Below are 22,516 nucleotides of genomic sequence, written 5' to 3'. Positions count from 1 at the left end.
ATTTATGTGCCATCTTATGCTTTATTATGCTTTATACCACATGTCGATTCTGATTGGTCAGAAGGCAGTGATTAAATTCCTATAACAGCAGCTCTGACAGTATTTCCAGCTGCAGAACAAATCACAGGTTCATGTTAATTCTCTCATTCTAATACGTGATCGTTTCTATAGTAACAGGTCATTCATGCAGATGCTTCACATCTAATCTACATAATAAACACATTTTAAAATGTGTTATTTAACAAAGAAAAAATATTCGTTGATATGGTGATGTTTTCTGTAAGGAGATATTTAAAATTTTTGGAAGGAGTCTCCAGTGTCAGTGCTCTGTAACAATTAGAAGTAAAGTTGTAATATTACGTTTTCTGACACTCTTCAGGATGGAGGAGTTTATGCTTTGCAGTTTCTCTGCAACATGACAAGCTGTCTTTTTTGTTGCCTTATTAACTTAACATTATTCAAAAATTTCAAATAATATTGTTGGAGCAATAGAGCTTTCTATTCCTGAACACATTAGACCTGCCTGAGTTGACTTTGGTGCTTGGACCCCTAAATATAATAACGTTGATAATGTGGTTTGTGATTTACACCTCAAAATAAAAAAAAGTCACAGATCCCCTGGCTATGCTTCACTGACGCCTGGGGTTTCCTAGACCCCACGTTGAGAACCACTGCTATCAGTCCTGTATATCAGTCCATTGGGCTCAATTTAGCGTCTGATCATTTCTTTGCTAATGCCAGGATAGACTAGCATTGATTCGAGTAGCTAACATCGCAACATAATCCAGTACATAACATTACAAACAAACTAGCATCGTTGCTTTAAAACAGCTGTAGATGTTACTTTTCATAAGAAAACATGACATTAACTTAAATTTCATCAGTTAAAACATTTAATTGTTAATACTTGAGTACGTTTAAAAGCAGCAGTAAAAGTAGCAGTATTATCTATACTTTCATTATAATTTCATCAGTATCAATATATCAGTATAAGTCTAATTCTACTTCTAATTATATTATCAGTATATTTTCTCTGGATATAACTAAAGAGTATGATGTGTCATTCTTAATTGTTGGCATTAAAGTATAAATCGTAGTGATATATTAGCAATGAAACACTTTAGGACATGTTGTTATAGGAAAATAATCAACTTTATGAAGGTAACAGTAACTCCATTTCATCTCACCACTGTGTTGTTGATTATTTTCCTGTATATCAGCATGTCCTTAACCCTTTCCAACAGTATACTGGACAGTATTCCACTGGCGAAATGGAAATCAACTTATCGGACATTTTAAACAAATGAACATCAACGTGAACAAATAAATTATTTTATCATCTAATCCTCTATCATCAATTATTTTAACTAATCTGCTTTAAGATTAGTCAGGACACTGTTGGGTTTCTGTGTATAGAGTATCAGGGTGATGGGAAAGGTGAGGGGTGAGAGCCCCCTGCTGGGCAAACAATGCACACCTCTCCACAATAACATTGATACAGAGATAAAACTGACAGCACAACTAAAGCTTTTTTGATAGTGAAACGCCATATACAACTCCAACAATAAAATTCAAACATTGAAACCTAGTAGGCTAGGTAAAAAAAAAAAAAAGAAAGAAATACTTATGAAAGACTGCAAATTCTTAAAACCCTGAGTGTCTACTTTCATGTGAGCCATTAACCACTATTGTGGAGTGTGACATCACAAATAAATTCAATGCTGAACACGGTCACCTCCAAAACAGGCACAAATTCAATTTTTGGTAAAAAGAATTAAGCGTTTTATTCTTCTTATATCATAGCGATTCATATCAAGTATGTAAACAAGTTAGTTCCTTTTTTACCTTGTGTTATAGCTGCTATAAACATTGTCATTTTACTTATGTTACACTCTTCCCTTAGAAGAAGTCATTATTTCCCATTCAGTGCATTTCTGACTTTAATAAATCTGCTGTTTACTTTGGCGTAAGTGGTTCAGTCAGTAGTCAGTAGGATAAATCCATAGTCTGTTTACATATAATGATTTTTTTCCTTATACGCTGACACTGCAATGTGAACACCTAATGAAAGTGATTGATAAGTATGCGGTATATTATCTTCTAATGAAGTGATCAGAGGAGAAACTCTGCATTAATGGCAAATTACCGTTCTGTGAATTCACTTTAAATTAACTTACTTGTAAACACACTGAGCAAAACATTAGGATTCTTCTTGTTAGAACAAGAAGAAGCACTAATGAAGAACACTGAGCTTAGAGAATGCAGGGTGTGTCAGGATAAGTTAGACTGAAACCTGGTGCGAGAGTTCAGACTGTTCTGTCATTATCACATAAAAAGCACAGCTCTCACACTTCTAATGAACCTCGCCCTGCCTATGTACAAAATTCACATACATGATTTATAAGGCTGATGGAACTCTTTTCTCACACCCAGGTCTTTGTTAAAACGACTTGATGGGTTTCACTCAGGGCCTGTAGATCGTGTCAGGGCCTGTAGATCGTGTCACGCTGTGTCAATACCGTTTGGTTTGCAGTTAATAGATACAGAAAGAAAAAGACAACACTGTGTACTTTCACAGAATGATCTGGACTTAATCCAGAAAGTATTCTCAAGTATCTGTAACGATAAGACGAGGTTTTACCAGTTCAGATTCACCCATTAAATATTACATAGATGCAATACAGATTGGTATAACTGATTAGGAATGGTATCTAATAAACTTTGCCCCTTTGGTTACAACACTCTCAACACACCGCACCACTCAGGTCCAAAGTCATCAGACCTCCAATATGGAGACATCTCTAGAATCATCACCATTCATAATGATTTGCATAAAATAACTTGAAGTTTTGCACTCGGAAGGTTGATTAGAAGAGGTTCAAACTAAACAATTCATCTTTCCTCTAACGTAAATCTTCCTTGTATATCAGACTTCCTCTACTGAATGGTATTATTTTCTTTCAAAATACTCTACTTTGCCTAGTTTTGTCATTTAAATTTTATGACTACTACATTAGTGTTTCAGTAGAAAATTTTTTTTTTTTTATAATATTACGAAGTTTTGTATGTTTTTAAAGTAATGAACCATATAAAATAGTGAACTGCATTTCTGCCTGAGGTTTTTTTCTGCAGAGATAAAAAAAAAGAAAAGAAAAGCAGGTTCCTCACGAAGCCTGGACCAACCTACCAGTCAATTTCCTTAGAAAACTGCACCACAGTGTATCTTAGAGAATTTACACACTTTAAAGGAATTTAAAAATTGATATGGTGTAGATTTTTTTTTTACTGATGCTTTTATTGTTTGGTGCTCAGCATAGTAATTATGATACTTAGAAACTTTTCGTTTGATCATTGTTGAAGGATTCTTCACCTTACAGAATTTCTTTAGCTAAGAAAACTAAAATAATGGCACCCCTACTGAATATGTCAAATGAATTCAAACTGAAAATGAATTAATGAAGTAATCTTTGATTTCATTTAGAGCTGTCTTTGCCCAAATATGAAGCACAGATTTAAAATGCCTTGCATTATCATGGAGAAAAACAAAAAGGTTTCAAGACAAAACAGACAGGTGGTTAACCTGCACAAGTCAGATAGTAGATATTTAAAAAAAAATATGAAGAGTTAAAAGTATTATTAAGAACAATCATAGCCATAATAATAATTTTAAAAAATGTTTCAAATGTTTTGAGCAGGTAAATTGTGATCTTTAGAGGATATAGGTCATGCCGAAGATAAAATGTGCCCAAATCTTTTTTTTTTTCATGACTGTTTTCATGACATGACAATTTATTATTTTATGAAGAACCTCGTGAACAGATATATATCAGTCTAACTCAGCGTATGTCGTAATTTTGGCCCTGATTCACCTTATCACGCCTTTTAGTATTTCCTCTGTGAGTTTAGCTAAAGTCCACTGCACAGTAACATCCAAAAAAAACAGCTTTCAGTTAGCGATTGCTAGTATTATCTCAGTTTTATTTGTTTACTTGTAATAGGGTTGTTGGGTTGAGCTTGTTTTTTTTTTTGCATATAGGTCACGACCTAGTATTGGATATGGATCACATTTAAAAAAGATCATGTGGCTTTCACTGCGATAACAAATTAGGTCGACTTAAAAGTACCCCTATATGTTGTCTATATATGACGTATCTGATACGGGTGTTGTTCAGGTGTGTAACCTGTTCAGACTAGATCCCGTTTAAGGGTAAAGCTTTACAATAAGGTTGCCTTACTAATGTTAATTAGTTAACAAGAACAAAACCAAAAACTTCAGCATTCATTAAACCAGAAGTAGGTCTAATGTTTACAAAGTAAACTAGCAAACTAAGCTGCATGTTTAAATGTTAACACACTTCACCTGCATGTACTATTGTTTATTCAATCCACCTGTTTTCGCTTAAATTAGCATAAATTAAGTGCAAAATACTGATAACTTGCTCAGTTCTGTTTCAGTTCCGTTCAGTTTTATTTGTATGGCGCTTTTAACAGTCGACGTTGTCACAAAGCAGCTTTATAGAAATATATAAATTCCACATATATAAATTTTAAATTTATACATTTACCTGCTTAATAACTTTAATAAAGTGTGCCACTTAATAACTGTGAGGCTGCAGCGCTACTTGCATACACACCCTAATTATCTTATAAACAGATAAAATACCAATCTCCTAAATTGATACTTAAGTATATGAATGAAGACTTCAGAAAATTCCATGTCTGATAAGAGCAATGAATCTTGTCTGTTACATATATACACTCCACATAAAAAGATTAATAACATGTCTTTTTGGATATGGTGAGGTTTTCTGTGAGGAAACATTTATTTTGCATTTATGGAAGGAGTCTCCAGTGTCAGTGCTTAGTAACAGTTGGAGGTAAAGCTGTAATTTTAGGTATTCAGGACAGAGGGCTGTGTGTTTTTCCAGTTTCTCATCAAGAGAGAGATAAAAATAGAGCTTGGTGATGGAACGACTGCTTAGAGCTGCTATAACGTAAGTGATATCAGGAACAAATTAGACATTCCACAACATTAAATGTAGCTGTAAATGGATAAAAAGTATGACGTGTCCTTCTTTAATTCATTGCTGTAGTGTAAGAGGATTAAAACATTTCTGGAAAATAATGACCTTTGGGGTGGTCACGCATCACACTTCGTCATTGATGATTATTTCCTGCATCCTTGTTCATTAAGGTGTTGGTTCGTTTTGGTCGTTGTAGACGTGGAATTTTACTGACTGATGGTATGAACAGTGGTTAAAGCAGGTGCCGCAGTGGTTATTTGGTTTATTATTGGACTCTCAAAATAATTTACCTTTACATTTATAGCGTTCAGCTGATGCCCTTATCTAGAGCAACTTACAGAAGTGGTCTCTATTAAAAACATTTCCCTCATGCTAATTCACTAAGGATAGGGTCTACCATATATACCATGAAACTGATCGATTAACTAAATGCTAATTCAAGTGCTTGGTGAACAGATAGGTCTTCAGTCTTCGTTTGTTCGGACGGTCAGGAGAAGTTCATTTCATCACCTGGGTGCCAGAACAGAGAAGAGTCTCGATACGTGTCTTCCTTGTATCTTTGGTGGGTTGGTGGGTCCAGCTGAGCTGAGAGGGTTGAAGGGAGTGTGCTGCAGAGCAGGATGTGATAAGTAACTTAAGATGGATGCATTTTGATTTTGTAAGCAAGCAGCGGTGTTTGTATCTAATGTGGGTTTGCCACAGGAAGCCAGTGGAGAGAAGGCAGCGTTGGGGTGGTGTGGGAGAGTGTAGGGTGGTTGAAAACAAGCCTTGCAGCTGCACTTTTTCTTGCTGCTGTACCCATTTGATACCATCAATGATACATGGATTGAGCAATGATTGCATCTTTTACCTAAAAAGCGCATGTGGTGCACCAGGGAGCATCAGTGCTCCTTAAAGGCGCATTAGGCAAGATTTATTTTATTTTTTTTCAATATTAGACCCCAGGATCCACGGTGGCCTGTAGAATAAAGTGTCCATAACATGACTGACAGGACGCACATCCAAACACAAACAAGCATATCAGACCTGAAATCAGCTTTCCAAATGGGTTTTCTCAACCACTTAATAGTCAATATTTTTCATTTCCTGCTAGTACAAATAATGTGTAAAATGATGTAGAAATAATAAAAAACAATATTTTAAGCCATTGTCTCAGACCAAATGTATTATAGCTGAAAAAAAAAAAAAAAAAACAGTTTGGAAACCTGCCTTCAAGTCCAGAATATCTGTTTGCATTTGGATTGACCTCTTGTCAGTCATTTTATAGACAGGCCCCCATCACTTCCTCTCAAATCATTATGAGGAGAATTTGACATATTTATTTTATTATTTTATTTAATTATTTATAGACTTGTGACATGGCTTTCAAGCAGTTGAATGTCCCAATGCACTTGAAAGTAAAGTCATGACAGTCCTTGCTAATGGTAACGCTAGTCAGCATGCTAACTCATAAAGTTTGGGGGCGGGGCTTTGTGTCCATGGGTGGAGACGGGGGCGTGGTCAATGAGTAAAAAAAAATTATTAAATCTTTATCAAGTTTTACATATCTTCCAGGTTATTTTAAAAGTAAGAAACTGTATAAAATGTCTAGTGCACTCTTAAGGTTCAATCATCTACATGAAATAATTTTTAAAGATACACTATATTCATATTTTCAGCTACAAGATATTATTGACATGATACAAGGGTAAAGCAACTAATGTAGAAGTTGTTGATGGTGTATTAATACTGAATTTAAGTGAACATTCATATTTAAGAAGCTACTAGGAACAACAAACTGGCAAAAAAACGGATCTGAGCCGTAAATCGTAATTGACTATTGTGTGAATGTAGCTTAGATGACGTCGAGGACGTAAACAACCTTTGGAACTACGTTACCCAGTAAACCTTTCGGTTCAGGCGCTCGCTCATTGGTCAGCGGGTTCTCATCGGAGCGTTCTGATTGGTCGTGAGGCCCTCACGCGAGGCGCGTCACGCGGCAGCGCTCCGACATCAAGAGATGCAGCCAGTGAAAGAGGAGTCAGTTGACAGAGCCGCGGTCGGTGCGAGAGCTGCGGAGTGAGGACACAATTTACCCGAGTCGCGGCAACTCTGTGACAAAAACACTTAAAGAGCAGCTTCTGACTCCCGGCTTTGGAGGTAAAGTTCATTTCTGTAACGTATTATACATGTTTAATGTACTGACACGCAGGTATTTTGAGTAGAAAACCAGTTTTATCCAGTCTCAGTCCTAACGTTACTAACGTTACTTTTCTTCAGTTGAGCACGAGCTCGTGCACTGGCCTTTCTCTTTTGAACCTGCCAAGCTAGCTAACTAGCCTCCATAACACTCAAGCATTTTTTATTTCTTCTTTTTTTTAAAAATTAAAATAAACAAGAAGGTTAAAACTACAAACCCAGAAACTAGTAGCCAGGACACGTAAATCCACCTCGAGTATTTAAAGGCTGCTGTACATTCAGAGACTCGCTGTTAGACCTAGCATGGTGCTCACAGCTGCTTTTATTTCCCTTTACTACAAACCTGAAAGACAACATTGAAAATGCCTCGTGCTTTATTTCTGTTTTTTAAAAAAGAGAACAAACATGGACCAAACATATGGCTGCTCTTGTTCAAGCCTGCCAGAGGACAAGCTAACTGAAGCTAAGCTAACTATAGTATAAACAAACCCTCGCGCGTGGAGCCACATTGATCAGCTTAGCATTGAAATAACAGCAAGAGGAATTACAGCAAGTTTAGAGTAAAATAGAGAAAAGAAAACTGACTTCATTCATCTTTCTAGAGTACACATCTCATCCTGCTCTTTGTCTCCATTCTGCTCTTTATTTTCCCCCTCATGCTGTCACTTCAACACCTGACATCCTGTAGGGAAAGTACTGATGTGAATAACTCTGTGTCTCTGATATGTCAGAATAGATAAGTGTTTCAGATCATATTTACTTCAAATAATACTCATTTTAAGTCTTAATAAAATAAAAAAAAATCCTGGTATACCTGTAACAATGTAGTGCTTATTATTGGTAATAACACAAATCCTGAATCTGATTGGTCAGAAGGTTAATTAATGCTGATTAATTTCCTAACAGTCATAATTTTGCAGGTTTATATTAATGCGCTCTTTGTAAACTTTCTATAATCTTTCTGTACTAACAGCTTACACATGGACTCGTATGATATAATCATTGATATGGTGGAGTTTTCTGTAAGACGAGGTTTATTTAACATTTATGGAAGGAGTCTCCAGTTTCAGGAGATTACGCTTTGCAGTTTCTCGGTAATGTGACGAGCTTCTACGTGTTTTTTTTTTTTTTTTTGTCTTATTATCTTCAAGACAAAGGAAATACCATATTTGCTGCTATAACGTAAGTGAGAACAGGAACTACCTCGTCTTTCATATCACAACTGTAAACAGATAAGAGGTTTGACGTGTCGTTCGTTACTTATACTTTTATTACTTATTAAAATTGTAATAATTGGCGAATCACTCAGGATAAGAATTAATAAAGCACTTTAGGACTTGCTGATTTGCTGTAGCGTCGAGCCGTATCACACCACTCTGTCGCTGATTATTTTCCTACAATAAATGCTCCGAAGTGTTTTATTCCTTTATCACTTCATTAATCATTACACTCTCAGCTCACAGCTCACTCTCCGCTCTGTAGATTTTAGTGCCACAGAAATACACTCGTGTTTTGAATACAATACCGATATCAGCTGATCGGTTTCTCAGTAATCGTGTTACTGGAAATTTCTCTTTCCAAGTTCTGCAAAAATCCTTCGGCTTTAATACTAGCGGCAGCACGAGAGGTGCATCTTGTCCGTTCTTTTCTGCAAATGTAATAAAGCGGTTTATCAGATCGGAAAACACTCGTAGTAAACAGTAGTGTTGGCTCTGACTCAGCGTGTCTGACGTTCATCCCTAGACGTTATACCATCATTCTGATCTTTGATACTGACACCAAAACAATATTACAGTTAAAAAAAAAAAATAAACACACTTATCATCAGGATGTCAACATTTAAGCCACCGTGTTTAAAGTGATGTTTTATCTCATAGTTATAGAAACATGCGTTTTGTTATCATTTTTATTTTATTTTCCCTTGTTTTTCTCCTTAATTTAGTCCTGGCCAATTCCCACCACCATCTGACCGCTATCCAGGGGTGACAAGGCTGTCATGTGCAGCCAGCCAAACACATCTTTTAAACCTCTGCTCTTGCTGCGTCACAGGGCAGCGAAACACACTCAGAGGAAAGCGCTATCCGCCCTCTTCCTCATACATGAGCTCACAGACGCCCGTGATTGGCTAGTGTCGCTGTGACTGACAGGTGAGATAGCGTATCCCCCTCCCACCCTGACAGCGCGGCCGGGTTTGCGTTCTTGGACTCCCAGTCACGGGTGGCTGTGATATCGTCAGGATTTGAACTCGCGATCTCTGGACGATAGAGCAAACACTTTATTTAAAAAAAAAAAGTTTTTAAAAAGGTTATGTTTTAAAGCAGGTGCTCCCAAACTAGAGGTCGCCTAATTTATAATGTACAAGTGGGCTAGTGAGAGAACCTGACAATCTCCTCTTTTTTTATTTATTTATTTTGCAAATTAATATTACGAATATCTCTCTAACTATGAAAACAGGTTTTGCATGCTGGTGTTTTGAACCATCCGAAATCCGTTTCAGACAAACCACATTTAAATGAAGAGTGTACACGCTATTGTAGTCCTTTTCGCCGTCCTGATGCACTGCGCTAGCGTAGGAGTAAGCAAATAAACACAGACAAATTTCCCTGTTCGTCTACCCCCGCTCGTAATCGAGTCACTCCACAGAACAACAGGAGGCAAGAAAATAAAACAAGGAACTACGCTGAAATATTTATTCTATATGGATTTACAAAAGAGAAGGTCAATAATGTGGAGAAACCAAAATGTCGAGGTTTATGGTCTCGTTTGGGGAAAAGTTTAGAAAAAGTTTAGAAACCCCTGCACTGAATTTTAGTAAATGTTATAAACACCTGTGTCGTGTCAAGCTGATACTAAAAGTAGCTTATGTGCTTTATAATGTATTCTTTGCACACTTTGACTCCTCTAGAAATATCAGCTCATGATAATGTTCCTATGATGCGGGATATGTGTGACGATATACTGTATATGTTTCCTAACAAACTGCCAGCAGTGTTTAACTGAAAGAAAACTGAGTTCAGTAATATTTTTATTGAAATGTCTACAAAACTCAAATGTTTATCAGCAGGAAGGAGGGAAAATAAAATACAAACTAACAATCCTATAACGTTTTACAATAAAGGTTCAGTAGTCTGGAGACGGTCAGTGTTTCAGGAACGTGTACTGTGGCAGAAGTTATTGTGATTTCGATATTAAATCGTTATAGATTCGAGCCGTGTTATAAGCATCATATTGTTTAAATAAAGATAGAAATGATTGAAGGTTAGAGCACTGAGTTGTTTGCCACATTGTAGAATTGAGCAACACTGACGATTAGATCTGAGATCAGTGTGGCAGTCACATTGTCTAAAAAAAAATTTTTTTTGATGAGATATCAGTTTGGTTATCAGTGTGTGTGGGATCTGAATTCAGAGAAGCTTATCTTCTCAAAATAAGTGATAATTATAGGTCCAGTCGAGTCATATATCAGCGCTGTCGGCTCTTTACACACAGCTGGCTTGCTTTACAGTACAGCGCTGTTATGTTATTGTTGTTGTTGTTGTTGTTATTATTATTATTATTGAAAGCTATTTTTTTTTTAAAACGCAGGATTCCATGAAACATGAATCTAATCTCACCATTTTGAGAACATAATCGATTTTTATCAGAAAAGAAAAGAAGTCCGAGTGTGATGTTTTCGCGACACATACCTGATCGATACGAGTAACTCAGCCTGCGAGAGGGATTTATCAAAGTCCCTAAGCATCTTAGACCTGACACGTTTCATGACGTCTTCTCTCTGCATGTTTGTTAGACTTGTGACGCTCGTGTGCTCTCTTAACATGGATTAGCTTTCTCAGTCAGGGTCACGCGTGATCTGTGTTTAGCGTGTCCTTACTCGGAGACAAAGTGCCGCCCAGGTGAAAAATGAACACGGAAACCTCTACTTTAGTTCAAAATTACTGTTAGTTTAGTCTTCATGCCTCTGAATTCAATAAAATATCAGCTTAGAATCAGAAATGTATAAAGCTTCATAAAGACTATTGTAAAGATTATAACTTATTTAGAGCGGTATGGTATATTCTCAATTCTGATTGGTCAAGAAGGTGTTGATTAATTTTCCATAACAGCAGCTCTAACGTTAAAAACTTACACAGGGATTTGTACGTCATATGCCTCACATAAACTGATTAAAAAAACAGCATAATCATCGATATGGAGTCTTTTTCGGTTAGGAGATGTTTATTTAGCATTTTTCGGTTTTGGTCTTATTTCGTAACAATCAGAAGTAAAGCTGTAACTTTGTTTTCTGTCACGGGAAAGTCATCAGGACAGAAGCGTTTTAAGCTTTGTGGTTTCTCAGTAACATGACAAGCCGTGTTTTTGTTTTATTAACTTTGAGAGAGAGAGAGAGAAAAAAGAGAGGACGGTGAGGGAACAACGATTTGTGGCTGCTCGTAAGTGAGAACAGGAACTAACTTGTTTTGTGGACATTCCGTAACATTAAATGGATAAAAAGCATGATGTGGCATTCTTCTTTAAATTTAAAAAAAAAAAAGGCAGATTACTGTAGTATAAAACATTCCAGGATGTGCTTTTATTGGAAAATAATCAGTAATAAATCAGTGATAAATAAATAACTGCTTTGCGTCGGACCACAACAACCCAGTCGCTGATTATTTTCCTTTAACATCATGCTCCATATATGATATCCATGTCATCTGTACTTTTATAACACTGACCGGATCTTTACAATAGCAAGTAGGTGATTGGAGGTTTTTTTATATATCTGTGAGCCGAATGTTTTGTTTTCCAGTATTCTCTGTTTTAAATAATTCATTTTTTGTAGATATTGCATGTTAAATCATTATTTTATATATTAATGCAACACTAGTGCAGTCTGGCTGCAGACTTAAATATTATATAAAAGTGTTAGGATGTGATATTTGTGCCATATTGCCTTCATCCAGTCATCCTGCAAACCAGACAGCTGGTTTAAGGTGGTTAAAATGAAGGAAGGAAAAGCTGTGTGTATATATATATATATATATATATATATATATATTTTTTTTTTACATTTGTTTGCGTTATTGATGAGAGAAGAGTGTTACTGGATGGACAGACAGACGCTCAGATGATTAAATACGTATCTCAGCATTCAGTAGAAATGCCTGAAATCTGGACTAAAGCGCGAGCGACGCAGCTTCTCTGTTCTGTTCACGGATGCCTGACGGCGCAATGCCTCACATCCCATAATTCCATAACATGTCATAGCGTTGCCTAGGAGATGGACTCCACGGTGTCCCATGCTGTGTGTGTTGTTGTTGTTGTTGGTGTGTGTTGTAGGGCTGATGGTGGTCCATGTCACTACACACTCTGTGACTAGGAGTTCACTTTGGAGGCAGAGAGCTCATTTTGACCTTGGCCTGTGCGCGTGTGTGTGTGTGCGTGTGTGTGTGTGTGTGTGTGTGTGTGTGTGTGCTCGACATGCGTCAGAGCTAACGGAGCACTTGACCACCTTGTATGACGTTGGTGCTCATGAAGGGGGGAGTGAAGGACGAGTTAACCTTATTGTGGTTCTGCTGCCTGTGTGAGTAAACCAGTGTAACTGTGCTTTAAAAATAAACTCAGTGTTCATCGTTAGGGCTAGGTGAGGGTTTTTTTTTTTTTTGTTTTGTTTTATTTTTACTCAATTTTTAATTCTCCGCTAAGGCTAACAGGCTGTTTCTGAAACAGTCAGTGAGGACAAACGCTTAGAGCCGCATGCCACTCGATGTTAAATGATATTAAATAATAACTAAATAATTGTTTAGTTCAAATCAATATGAGAAAAATATCATATCACAGTTCTCACAATATGTATCACGATATTAGTTTAGTAACAATTTCCAGTGTGGCATTAAAATAACTGTTTGATAATTCTACATAAATACTTAAAATGTTTAAAAACATTTCTAAAAAAAAAAAACAACACTGAGAGGAGGAAAAACATCTGTACAATTTTTTTAACATTTAAAAATGTTAAAGATAAGTTTTTTTAACAATAATTCAGCTTCTCTAGTCAGTTTGTAATCATGTAAAATTACAAACTGTAATCAACTAAAATTATATAAAGATATAACGATTTTAATCCTGGTAATGGATGTTTTAGCTGTGTCATGTCTAACACATTGGAAACAATTTATCCTGTCAAACTGATACTGTAGTACAAATTTGGGGTTTTTTTGTTTTTGTTTTTTTTTGTTTTTGTTTTTTTTTTGTTCGACTCATGATAGGGAAAGAAAATAACCGTGGGGAAATTTGCATCGCATTACAGATGTGCGGCGTTTTCTCATTTCTGAAAGACGGAATAGAAACTGAAAAAGAGAGAAGATGAGGGCAGATGTCCAGATTTCACCCAAAAGTTTCAAGTTTAACAAAATGAAAGGAGCCACATTGAAACCGTTTCACAACTCATGCTTTTTATAAGTTCTGAAGAAGCAGCTAACACCTAGCACATGAGCAGTGAAATTGTACAGAGGATTCTAACACAAAAACATAACAGTTTTGAATAGAGGTGTTACAGTTTGAAAATTACGATAAGGTCCGATAAGCTTGTTTGAAAATGTCTCCACTGTTTAAAACTACACAAGCCTGTGGTGAAAACGAAAAACAAATTATTATGAAATCTTTATACAGTTAAATCTTTGCACAGTAAAATCCTTTAGTTCCTCTTTCTTTGAAAGATAATGTTGAGAATGAACTTTCTATAATAACGAGCTTTCTGCGCTGAACCGAAGAAGAATCTAACCAGCGTGGCAGTCTGCGGCGCAGCTTAGCCAAATGAGGTAGCTGTTAGCGTTAGCTGTTAGCGTTAGCTGTGCTCAGCAGCGGCGTGTTCTTCTGTGTGTTTGATAACCTTCGAGTTTGATAAAGTTATGAACGTGCTCAGATAAGCAGCAATGTAGCGTGTTTATAACAGTATCGGAGAAACGGAGGTTGCTGTAGTGTGATACTATCACTATCAAGTTATGATATTATCATAACTTTGACTTGTTGTTGTTGTTATTCTTTCGGCTGCTCCCGTTAGAGGTCACCTCAGCGGATCACTGGTTTGCATATTTGATTTTGCACAGTTTTTACACCGGCTGCCCTTCCTGACGCAACCCTCCTCAGCTCTATCCGAGCTTGGGACCGGCACTGGGAGTGCACTTATAACTTGAACTTGTACATAATAATAATAATTTAAAAGCAACCCTAATGAAAACACCCAAACGCCGCCTCAACTCAGAATTCCTACTTTTTAAACTTGAGACGGTTTCCTCAACACCGAGTTCAGCAAGTGATGTCAAATCAACATGGCTGCTCACAGCATCAACAGGAAACACAGCACTTTTAAATGAGTTGCAATGTATATTTAGTATTATTATACTAGTATTTATTTAGAACTTCTTTTGCTAACAAAAGAAGTGCATGGAGGCGTCCATGTACTTCTTTCTTTTTTTAAAAATTTTTTTCTTTCCTCCCCCAGTTTGTAGCTCGAGTGCACAGAGGAAGGACGCAGCGTAAGGAACTCGAACAAGTAGTTAGTGCTAATAGATGGAAAATTATAATCTAGAAAGTCTAGATTATATGTCTAGAAAATTATAATCTAAAAAGTCAGAGAGAGAGAGATGCAGTGTGACTAACCATGACACCTGAACATCATGAATGAAGAAGTTTCTTCAATATTATAACACATTTTAGTAGCCTTGAGTTAATGTACTGCTCCATTTCAAATAATGTAGATGACAGAGAGTCATTAAAGTATAGAGAGTAGTTTCTTGGCTATTGGAATTTGAACAGAGTATCTCTCTCTCCTGCTCTCTCTCTCTCTCTCTCTTTCTTACTCTCTCTCTCTCTCACTTTCTCTCTGTACATTTCCACAACAATGCAGCGTGAAAGAGGCGTCGAGTAGGCCATGAAGACTCCAGCCAGTGTGACTCCTGACTCTACTGCAAACAGCTCTTTCGCAACCCCACTCTCGCTGCTGTAATTGGCACCCCTTCAGTTTCATATTTCACTCCTGTGCATGCGGAGAACCTGCTTTTCTTGCGCACCCTGTCTGTCAGTGGGGTACTGTCAGTTATTACAGCCTGGTCTTATGACCGAGAGACGAAAGACAAAAAGCCCTTTAGAGTGGATCACTCAGTGTGTCTGCAAGTCATACGGCATGTAAAGCTCCGAGATCTGCCTTTGTTTGGACTCACTCATCCCCCTCGGTTTGCTGGTTTTGTTCTTCGGACAATTCCTCCCCCCCTCTCTCTCACCATGCAGAAAAAAGTCAGATGTTTTGGTCTAATAGTTATACAAGCCATCGGGACGTCGTTCGCTTGCACCAGTGACGTCTAGTCACACAAAGGATTTCACTGGTCTTTAGGGATTTTCTCAACACAGTGAACTCATTCGTTGCACTTTAATCGTTGCTTGGACATCTGAGATGTTGAGTAATCTTTATTAAGTCATAGCGAACTCCCTTAATCCTTGTGTCATGCCTTTAGAACACTTTTACAGAAATGTTTGTTGTATGTGTTCATGGTTCAGTTAAAATTTTAGCTAGTGAATCACAAGGTCACACGATCGCTTCTTTGAACTATAATACCGATTTGGTTTGTTCTGTCAGAGCTCTTTATGAAAAATGTACATTAATTACATATGCATACATATTTAAAATTTTTATTAAAATTACACCACTTACTCAATAATTATTTTAATATCTTTTGCAGGAGCCATAAGTATTTATTGAGTCATAAATATTATATACTACCATAAATATTTTACTTTCCAGCCAGTTTACCAGAGCAGTTAGTCTAGCAAACTCTTTAGTGTTTTTTTTTTTTTTTTAATAGAGCCTGTATAGATTTGTCCGTTAATCTTCGGTCACGTCAGCAATTCTGAATCTAGTTTAGCCGTTTATCTACGTAGAGCGAGTTTTACATCTGCATCTGCATGTTTTGTTTTCTGTCATCATGCTATCAACTCATAACTTCATTTCCTTCCGTCATTACCGAGTCTTCAAACTGCAGCAAAGGTCAAGTGCGTTCTTCGCCTTGAGCAGAGAGGCTACTTCTTACCACTTGACGATCACTCATTCAGCAGCGTGCACAAACACACTTCCACTCCATCCTCTTTACTTCCTAATTGGCCCTGTCAGAGCTCCACATGTTTCCAGAAGGGTGGAATCAGGCCATTGTGGTGTCTGTAGCAGGAGCAGGGGAAGTGGAGACAGGAGAGTTATCACAGGCACCGAAAAGTTGTTTGAGTTTGTTAGTAATATTCAGAGAGACAGTTTTCATGGCTCCTGTACTGCTGAGAATCTGTATGGACCCTCTTGTGCTCAAGTTTATACTTGACGCATAACTTCAGAATCCGCGCTAATGCAAATGGCATTGTTCTCGTACCCGCTTACGTATCTTATGTACATCTGGAGGATTAAAAGCGTCATCTACTAGATGGTACGTCAGAACCAAAATGTCCCTGTCCGTCTGGTGATATTAAACACACTAACGAGCTCTGTTTCTCTTTACAGCTTTCCACTGTCATCTTGAATGTTGTCATGAGCTGCGTCTCAAACAAAAACTCTGACTTTACAGACATTTATCTAGAAAATTCAGGGGACTGGTACTCAAAATGGACATTTCAGTAGGTTTGAAGGCTGCATGCGAGGTTTTTAAAACACTAAAATGTAATAAGAGAACTAGTACTCTGTGTGGAATAGTACACATACGTGATTTGAGACACAAGTTTGTTTAGTCAGTAAAGAAAACAGTGTCATATGATGCTGTACTGCCTCTACTATTTATGCTGGTAATTGCAGCCATGTTGCGTACATGTACACGTAATTAAAAGTGAGTATGATCCATCCTTTACGCTTTCTGCCACATTTCTCAAATCTCATACAATAATAACTGAAAGCACTATCGTCCTTACACTGGTCTTCAGGTCAGTTGTGTGAAGTTTCTGGTATCTCATGCAAGACGTTTTTATTTTTAGTTTTTTGGAAAAAATAATTTCTAATGTTTAAAACATTACAAAAATATTTAGTTCAAAATTGGTCAGCAGTGCCAAGAGTAACTACTGTTCTTGATGCTCTATTGATATAAATTATTCCAAACGAGTGATTTGTTTTTCTTTTATTTTCATAAAAAAAAATCATAAAGTAGTCAGAACACTTGCTCTTAGCAGATGTATGGCTGTGGGTATGTGGACAAGTCTTGTAAGGTTGTAGGTCAGTTGCCATTTTGCTGAATTGTGGTGGAAACCATATTGAAAAGCTCCTGTGGTGTCTCATATGGTACATCTCCCACCGCTAGCGTAAGGATGAGTGAAGGCTGTTCAGCCTGTCTCTCTTGGTGATCATGTGCTTGATACTGAATTATTCTAAAAATTCCCAAAATGACACATGAGGATGGCAGCTCACAAATTTGTACACCATGTCTTTTGCCTCTTAACTAGCTATAGCTTCTTAGCTTCTTTCAAACCCACTATTTGTGCCACTAACTCCCCAATACATGACTTGTACAAACCAGGGTGGAGGTTTGCGTGATTCCTGCGAGAAGAACCTCCCATGCGGTAACTAGCTAGCTGGCCTCTTGTTGCACTAATTGACAGAGGAGAAAGTACTGCCATCTTTCCCATCCAGAGCTGCGCCAATTATGCTGTCCTGGACTATCCTGGCCACGGATGACTAGTTATACTGTCAACCAGTGATAATTATCCATAGACCCCATGCTTCAGTTTTGCATAAATGCTGTTGGCACGAAATCTTTTTTTAATGAAATAGTTCTTCTTAGACTTACACATTTTCACGCGTTATTGCATCTCAGTGTGAGCAAACATAGCCGCAGTGCAGATTTCCCGTGGATTTCCCCATAGAAAGAGTTATGTGTTAGATCTGAAGAGTTAATTCCATTTCACACTTTTCTCACACTTTCACCTTGTCTATGACTCCACATTTAGCTTGTTGAGTTGATTTGATAAGCATGCGTGACCTTCTTTAGCACCTTCTGGATGGGTGTTTAGTTTGGAAGGCCACGTGGGTGTAGCGTTCTTGTCTCGTTTTGTTTGCTGGCTAGGACAAGAGCCATGACACACCAGAAGAGTGTGTACAAAGGCCAAACTTTTTTTTTTTTTTTTTTTTTTTAGCCTGCAGCTGTGGCCATGCTTTTGAGCTAGAATGAGAGTAAATTTGGAGTGAGGAAGATGGAAACACTCTTGCAGCTGTGACTATTCAAAGTATTGCTTCAATTACAAGAGTGAAATAAGCACTGATTCAACAACCACTTCCTCCTTTAGAAAGGCTTTTTTTATGGCAAAGCAAAGTGGACCAGTTCATTAATATGGAGAAAGCGCTAAGCCAGGATTTTGGATTGAATAACTCCTCAGCCCTTGAACTTTAGTCAGAGTGTTAGCCATGATACTTTACCTCGAATGGCCATGTGAAAGGCTTTGCATTGAGTGATTGGCGTGGCATGAGTTTGGCCAGGGGAGCATTAAAACTTGGCAGACAGGTGCCTTCCGATGTGATTATCACACTGAGACATGGTGTAACCTTCTTGTTTTCCCTTTAAACAGTGCTGTGTGTACTTAAGCAGGACTTTCAGTTAAGCTACTGATACAAAAGTGCACACAAATATTAAAAAAAAAAAAAGGGGGGGTTTGGTTTTAACCTTGTTTGGGAGATTTTCTTAACACAAAAGAAAACTTTAACATTTTTTTTTCTGTCTTAAAAAACTCTTTCGTCATCTTCAAGTTCTGTTGGACCAGCAGCTTGATTGCAAATAGTGCAGAAGTCCTTATGTTTCCTAGATTGCGCATGTCCTCTTCTATTCTTGTTTTCAGTTCTTCAGCATTTTTTCCTCATGTAGCTTTTAGGGAGTAGTCCCTCTAGGTTCTGTCAACGACACCATCTGGTTGGACTTAGATATGCCTTCCTGCTATTTCCAGTGGCATTCGCTTGTCTATTGTCACTGAACATTTTCTCTCAGATGTATCCTCAGTAGTGTAGTCTGTTATTGTCTAGGATGTTGATTTGGCGCCTGGGATTCAGAGGAAGACTGCTGGGTTCCCGCAGCGCCCAAACGTCTGGGACTCTTGATACGCTAGAGATGTGGCTTGAAGTGATAGATTTAGCGATGTCCTCTGAGTCTTATGCTGAAAACTCTGTAATAAGTCCTATTGACACTAATCCCCAGATTAAAGGGGGAAAATAAAAAACATGTAGTTGTCGACAGAGTGTTCTTGCAGATGCAGTCTGATTACATCCAGTCGCCAGACAAACAGTCGATCTTCTGTCACTCTAATGCATGCTTTTTCCACTTTAGTCGCTGTTCGTATTAAAACACTAAGCACTCTGCATCCATGTCCCAGTAATGAACCCTCTGTCTGTCCATCCTCAGGTCAACTCAGCAATGTTAGAAGGTTAATTGCTTAATTGTGTCATGTGGTTCAACTGTCTAGAAGCATCATTTATTAAGCATTTTCCTTCAAGCGTTTACCTGTCTGTACATTGCTGAGACTGAGAGAAGTATTACTTTCCTTCGAGTACGCTCACTTCACTGACACTAAAAAGGCTTCGAGTTCATAGCCACTACGGTGTACAATATGTAATTGGCTCTGTATCCTTTGGAACTCTATAATGAGGTGATTAACTGCTGGAGCATTAATAACTCATTAAAAATAACACACATTGTGCATTCTTTAATGGTCTCCTGATATCGCATTCTCAGGTTCTCTGGTCCCCCGTGGCGCATCGGTAGCGAGAGGTGACAGTTTGGACAAAATCATCCTGGTGTCGAACAGCAGTACGAGAGAGAGGAGAAACTCCAGGAGACAAGCTGGACGGAGCGGAGCTGAGGGAGAAGGGCGAAAGCCCAGCATTCGTCCTGAGACACAGAGTGTGCAACACCAACAGCGCCAGCACCAGCAACTCCACCTCAGACAGCCAGGACACCATGAGCTCAGGCAGCTCCAAGTCAGACTGTACACAGAACGAGGTGAGGAACAGCAACACGCAATCACACTAATACATCTGCTTTAAGTTCCGAAGAATGTTTCACCATCAGGAGTTTCACAAAATCAAGCCATGGCTAATAAATCTATTAGGCAATTAACCAGGAAATCATAGTGGGCTGAGAATTTTTTATTAACACTTTAATACCTTTCATTAAAATAAATGTCTAGGAGAGGTGCTATAACAGGTAGGGCTGGGTGATACAACAGTATAATACTGATGCTGGGATAAATTACGTCACAGTATACTTTTCGGATATGTAGTGGATATCCATGCTCCATGTTTTTGTGGATTTTGCTCAGTATATTCGGATAGACATATCTGCACAACATATTCCCAATGGTTCCTATCTTTTAGGAGCTTTTACAAACTGATTGGAAACAGCGGAGTTGATGTACTGAATCTTTCAGGTTTAAATGTATTTTTAGATAAAAGTATCATTCAACTCGCAGGTTTTCTGAATGCTGGAAGTTTCCTAGCAAACCTGTGTATTGTGATACATACTGTGTCTTGTAGAAATGCCTTCGTGAATCGTGATATGATGTGATATTCGATGTGAGCGATATGACAAAAACAATAGTAGCTAACTTGCTTTGTGGATGTTCCATGACATTAAATGTAACTATAAATGGATAAAAAGGTGTGGCATGAGTGCAGGTAGTTTAAGTAATAAAAACTGTAGTGGTACAAGAGGAATAAAACACTTGCTTTTATTGGAAAATAATTAACTTAGGGGTGATAACGGTAACACCGCTTCGTATCCGGCCACAGCACGCCATTACATCATTGAATCTTTTCCTAGAATTATCGTGGGAAAATCCCATCATGTTTTTATTCCTTACTTGTGGTTTGTGTGCTTGAGCAACATTAGCATATGCAGCTGTATTCACTAGCTTAACCAGCGACGAACGATGTTTTGTCATCATAATAACCGGACACAAAAACACCGTCATCTTCCGTCCATGTTCTGCCGCGCAGGCCGTGATGTGGTGTGTGGTCAGACTGGGGCAGGTGTAAATCTATCCCAGTACAGTAGAAGGAGCAGACGCCTTACTGACTCTCAGGGTAGTGATAGATCATCAGCAACCTGAGCAGGGTGATGAAAGTTTAAACAGGCCGCAGTGTTCAGTAACAGGTGCTGGATGGGGCTTGTTTGCATAGTGCGTCTGATCGTCATGGTCCAGGTGTTGTACCTGGTCATACTGTTAGGCTTTCTCTGTTCACCTGCACCATCCCACTTCTCTTCCTTCCTTCCTTCCTTCCTTCCTTCCTTCCTTCCTTCTGTCTGTGTGATCTGTATAACAGTCCACATGGAAAACAGCTTGTACAGATTGTTCTGAGACGTCATGGTGCAGTATTAAATTAAATAAATAATGTAAGAAGCATTTAAAAAAAAAAAAAAAAATCTGTTTCCTAAAAATTAAGGAGCATTTTGTTGTTCAGGTTTTGTATTGTTTTAAATCTTTGAAGCTGTACATTGTTAACATTTTCACAGGAAAAAAAAAATTCCTCTTTTTTAGTGTTTTATAATTTTTGGAGACGTTATATAAACATTAACCTCACTACGGTTTTGCTGACAGTTTGCTAGCGAACCCAACTAACATGGTGCGTATCATGTATCATAGAAATGTATTGTGATATGTTATTTTTGTTGCCCAACCCTAAGCCGGATTAAACAGATAATGTGTTCTAACCAGCTACAAACAGGAGGCATGCTATTCTTCTTGGTTTGTTTGTTTGTTTATTCTTGGCAAAAAGGTACGCAAGGCATCAGGTCGAGACTCCTGTGGGACTTGGGATGCAACCAAAAAAAAAAAAAAAAAATCATGTTAGTGGAAGGTTTTTATTTTCATGCGATGAAGGCATGAGGCTCACGGGACAAACAAAGGCCTCATTCATTCAGTATTAACATGAACGTGTGGCGGTCCTTTGTAACTGTATGGTCAGGGTAGTGCTGGTTTAAATTAGGCTACAAGTAAATAAAATACTAGTAAACTTCTGGTTGAGACTAATTATGTATGAACTCGAGTGATGTAGAGCTGTAGACCAGAGCCAGAATTCACACACCATGTTGACTCCTAGGTTTTTGCTTCAGTGCTTTGTAGAGTTTCCGGGGGACCTGAGTTCATATTTCATTTACAAAAAAAAAAAAAAACCCCTTCTGGTTTAGGCCACACCCACTTCAGATGCAGATTATGATATAGATGAAGATCATGGCATTGTTTTACGTCCCTAATGTATCTGAAGATCCTTCCCTAACCAGAGTAATAAATGGTTCTTGCTCTTCAGAATGCTTAGAGCGTTAAAG

At 37.9% G+C, this 22,516-nt stretch overlaps 1 protein-coding gene across 1 annotated transcript in view; it reads left to right on the top strand.

The window, feature by feature from the left end:
• Positions 1-7,011: 7,011 nt before the first annotated feature.
• Positions 7,012-22,516, top strand: part of adipor2 (adiponectin receptor 2) — a 39,860-nt gene continuing 24,355 nt past the window's right edge. Inside the window, exons 1-2 of the mRNA XM_026923052.3 lie at positions 7,012-7,163; positions 19,925-20,191. Coding sequence (XP_026778853.1) covers positions 20,150-20,191 — 42 coding nt within the window. The 5' untranslated portion in view covers positions 7,012-7,163; positions 19,925-20,149. The remainder of the gene's footprint in view (positions 7,164-19,924; positions 20,192-22,516) is intronic.

The sequence above is a fragment of the Pangasianodon hypophthalmus genome, chromosome 18 (assembly GCF_027358585.1).
Source record: "Pangasianodon hypophthalmus isolate fPanHyp1 chromosome 18, fPanHyp1.pri, whole genome shotgun sequence".
Taxonomy (NCBI): domain Eukaryota; kingdom Metazoa; phylum Chordata; class Actinopteri; order Siluriformes; family Pangasiidae; genus Pangasianodon; species Pangasianodon hypophthalmus.
The sequence above is the reverse complement of the archived record's forward strand: the minus strand, read 5'-3'. Positions and strand labels throughout refer to the sequence as shown.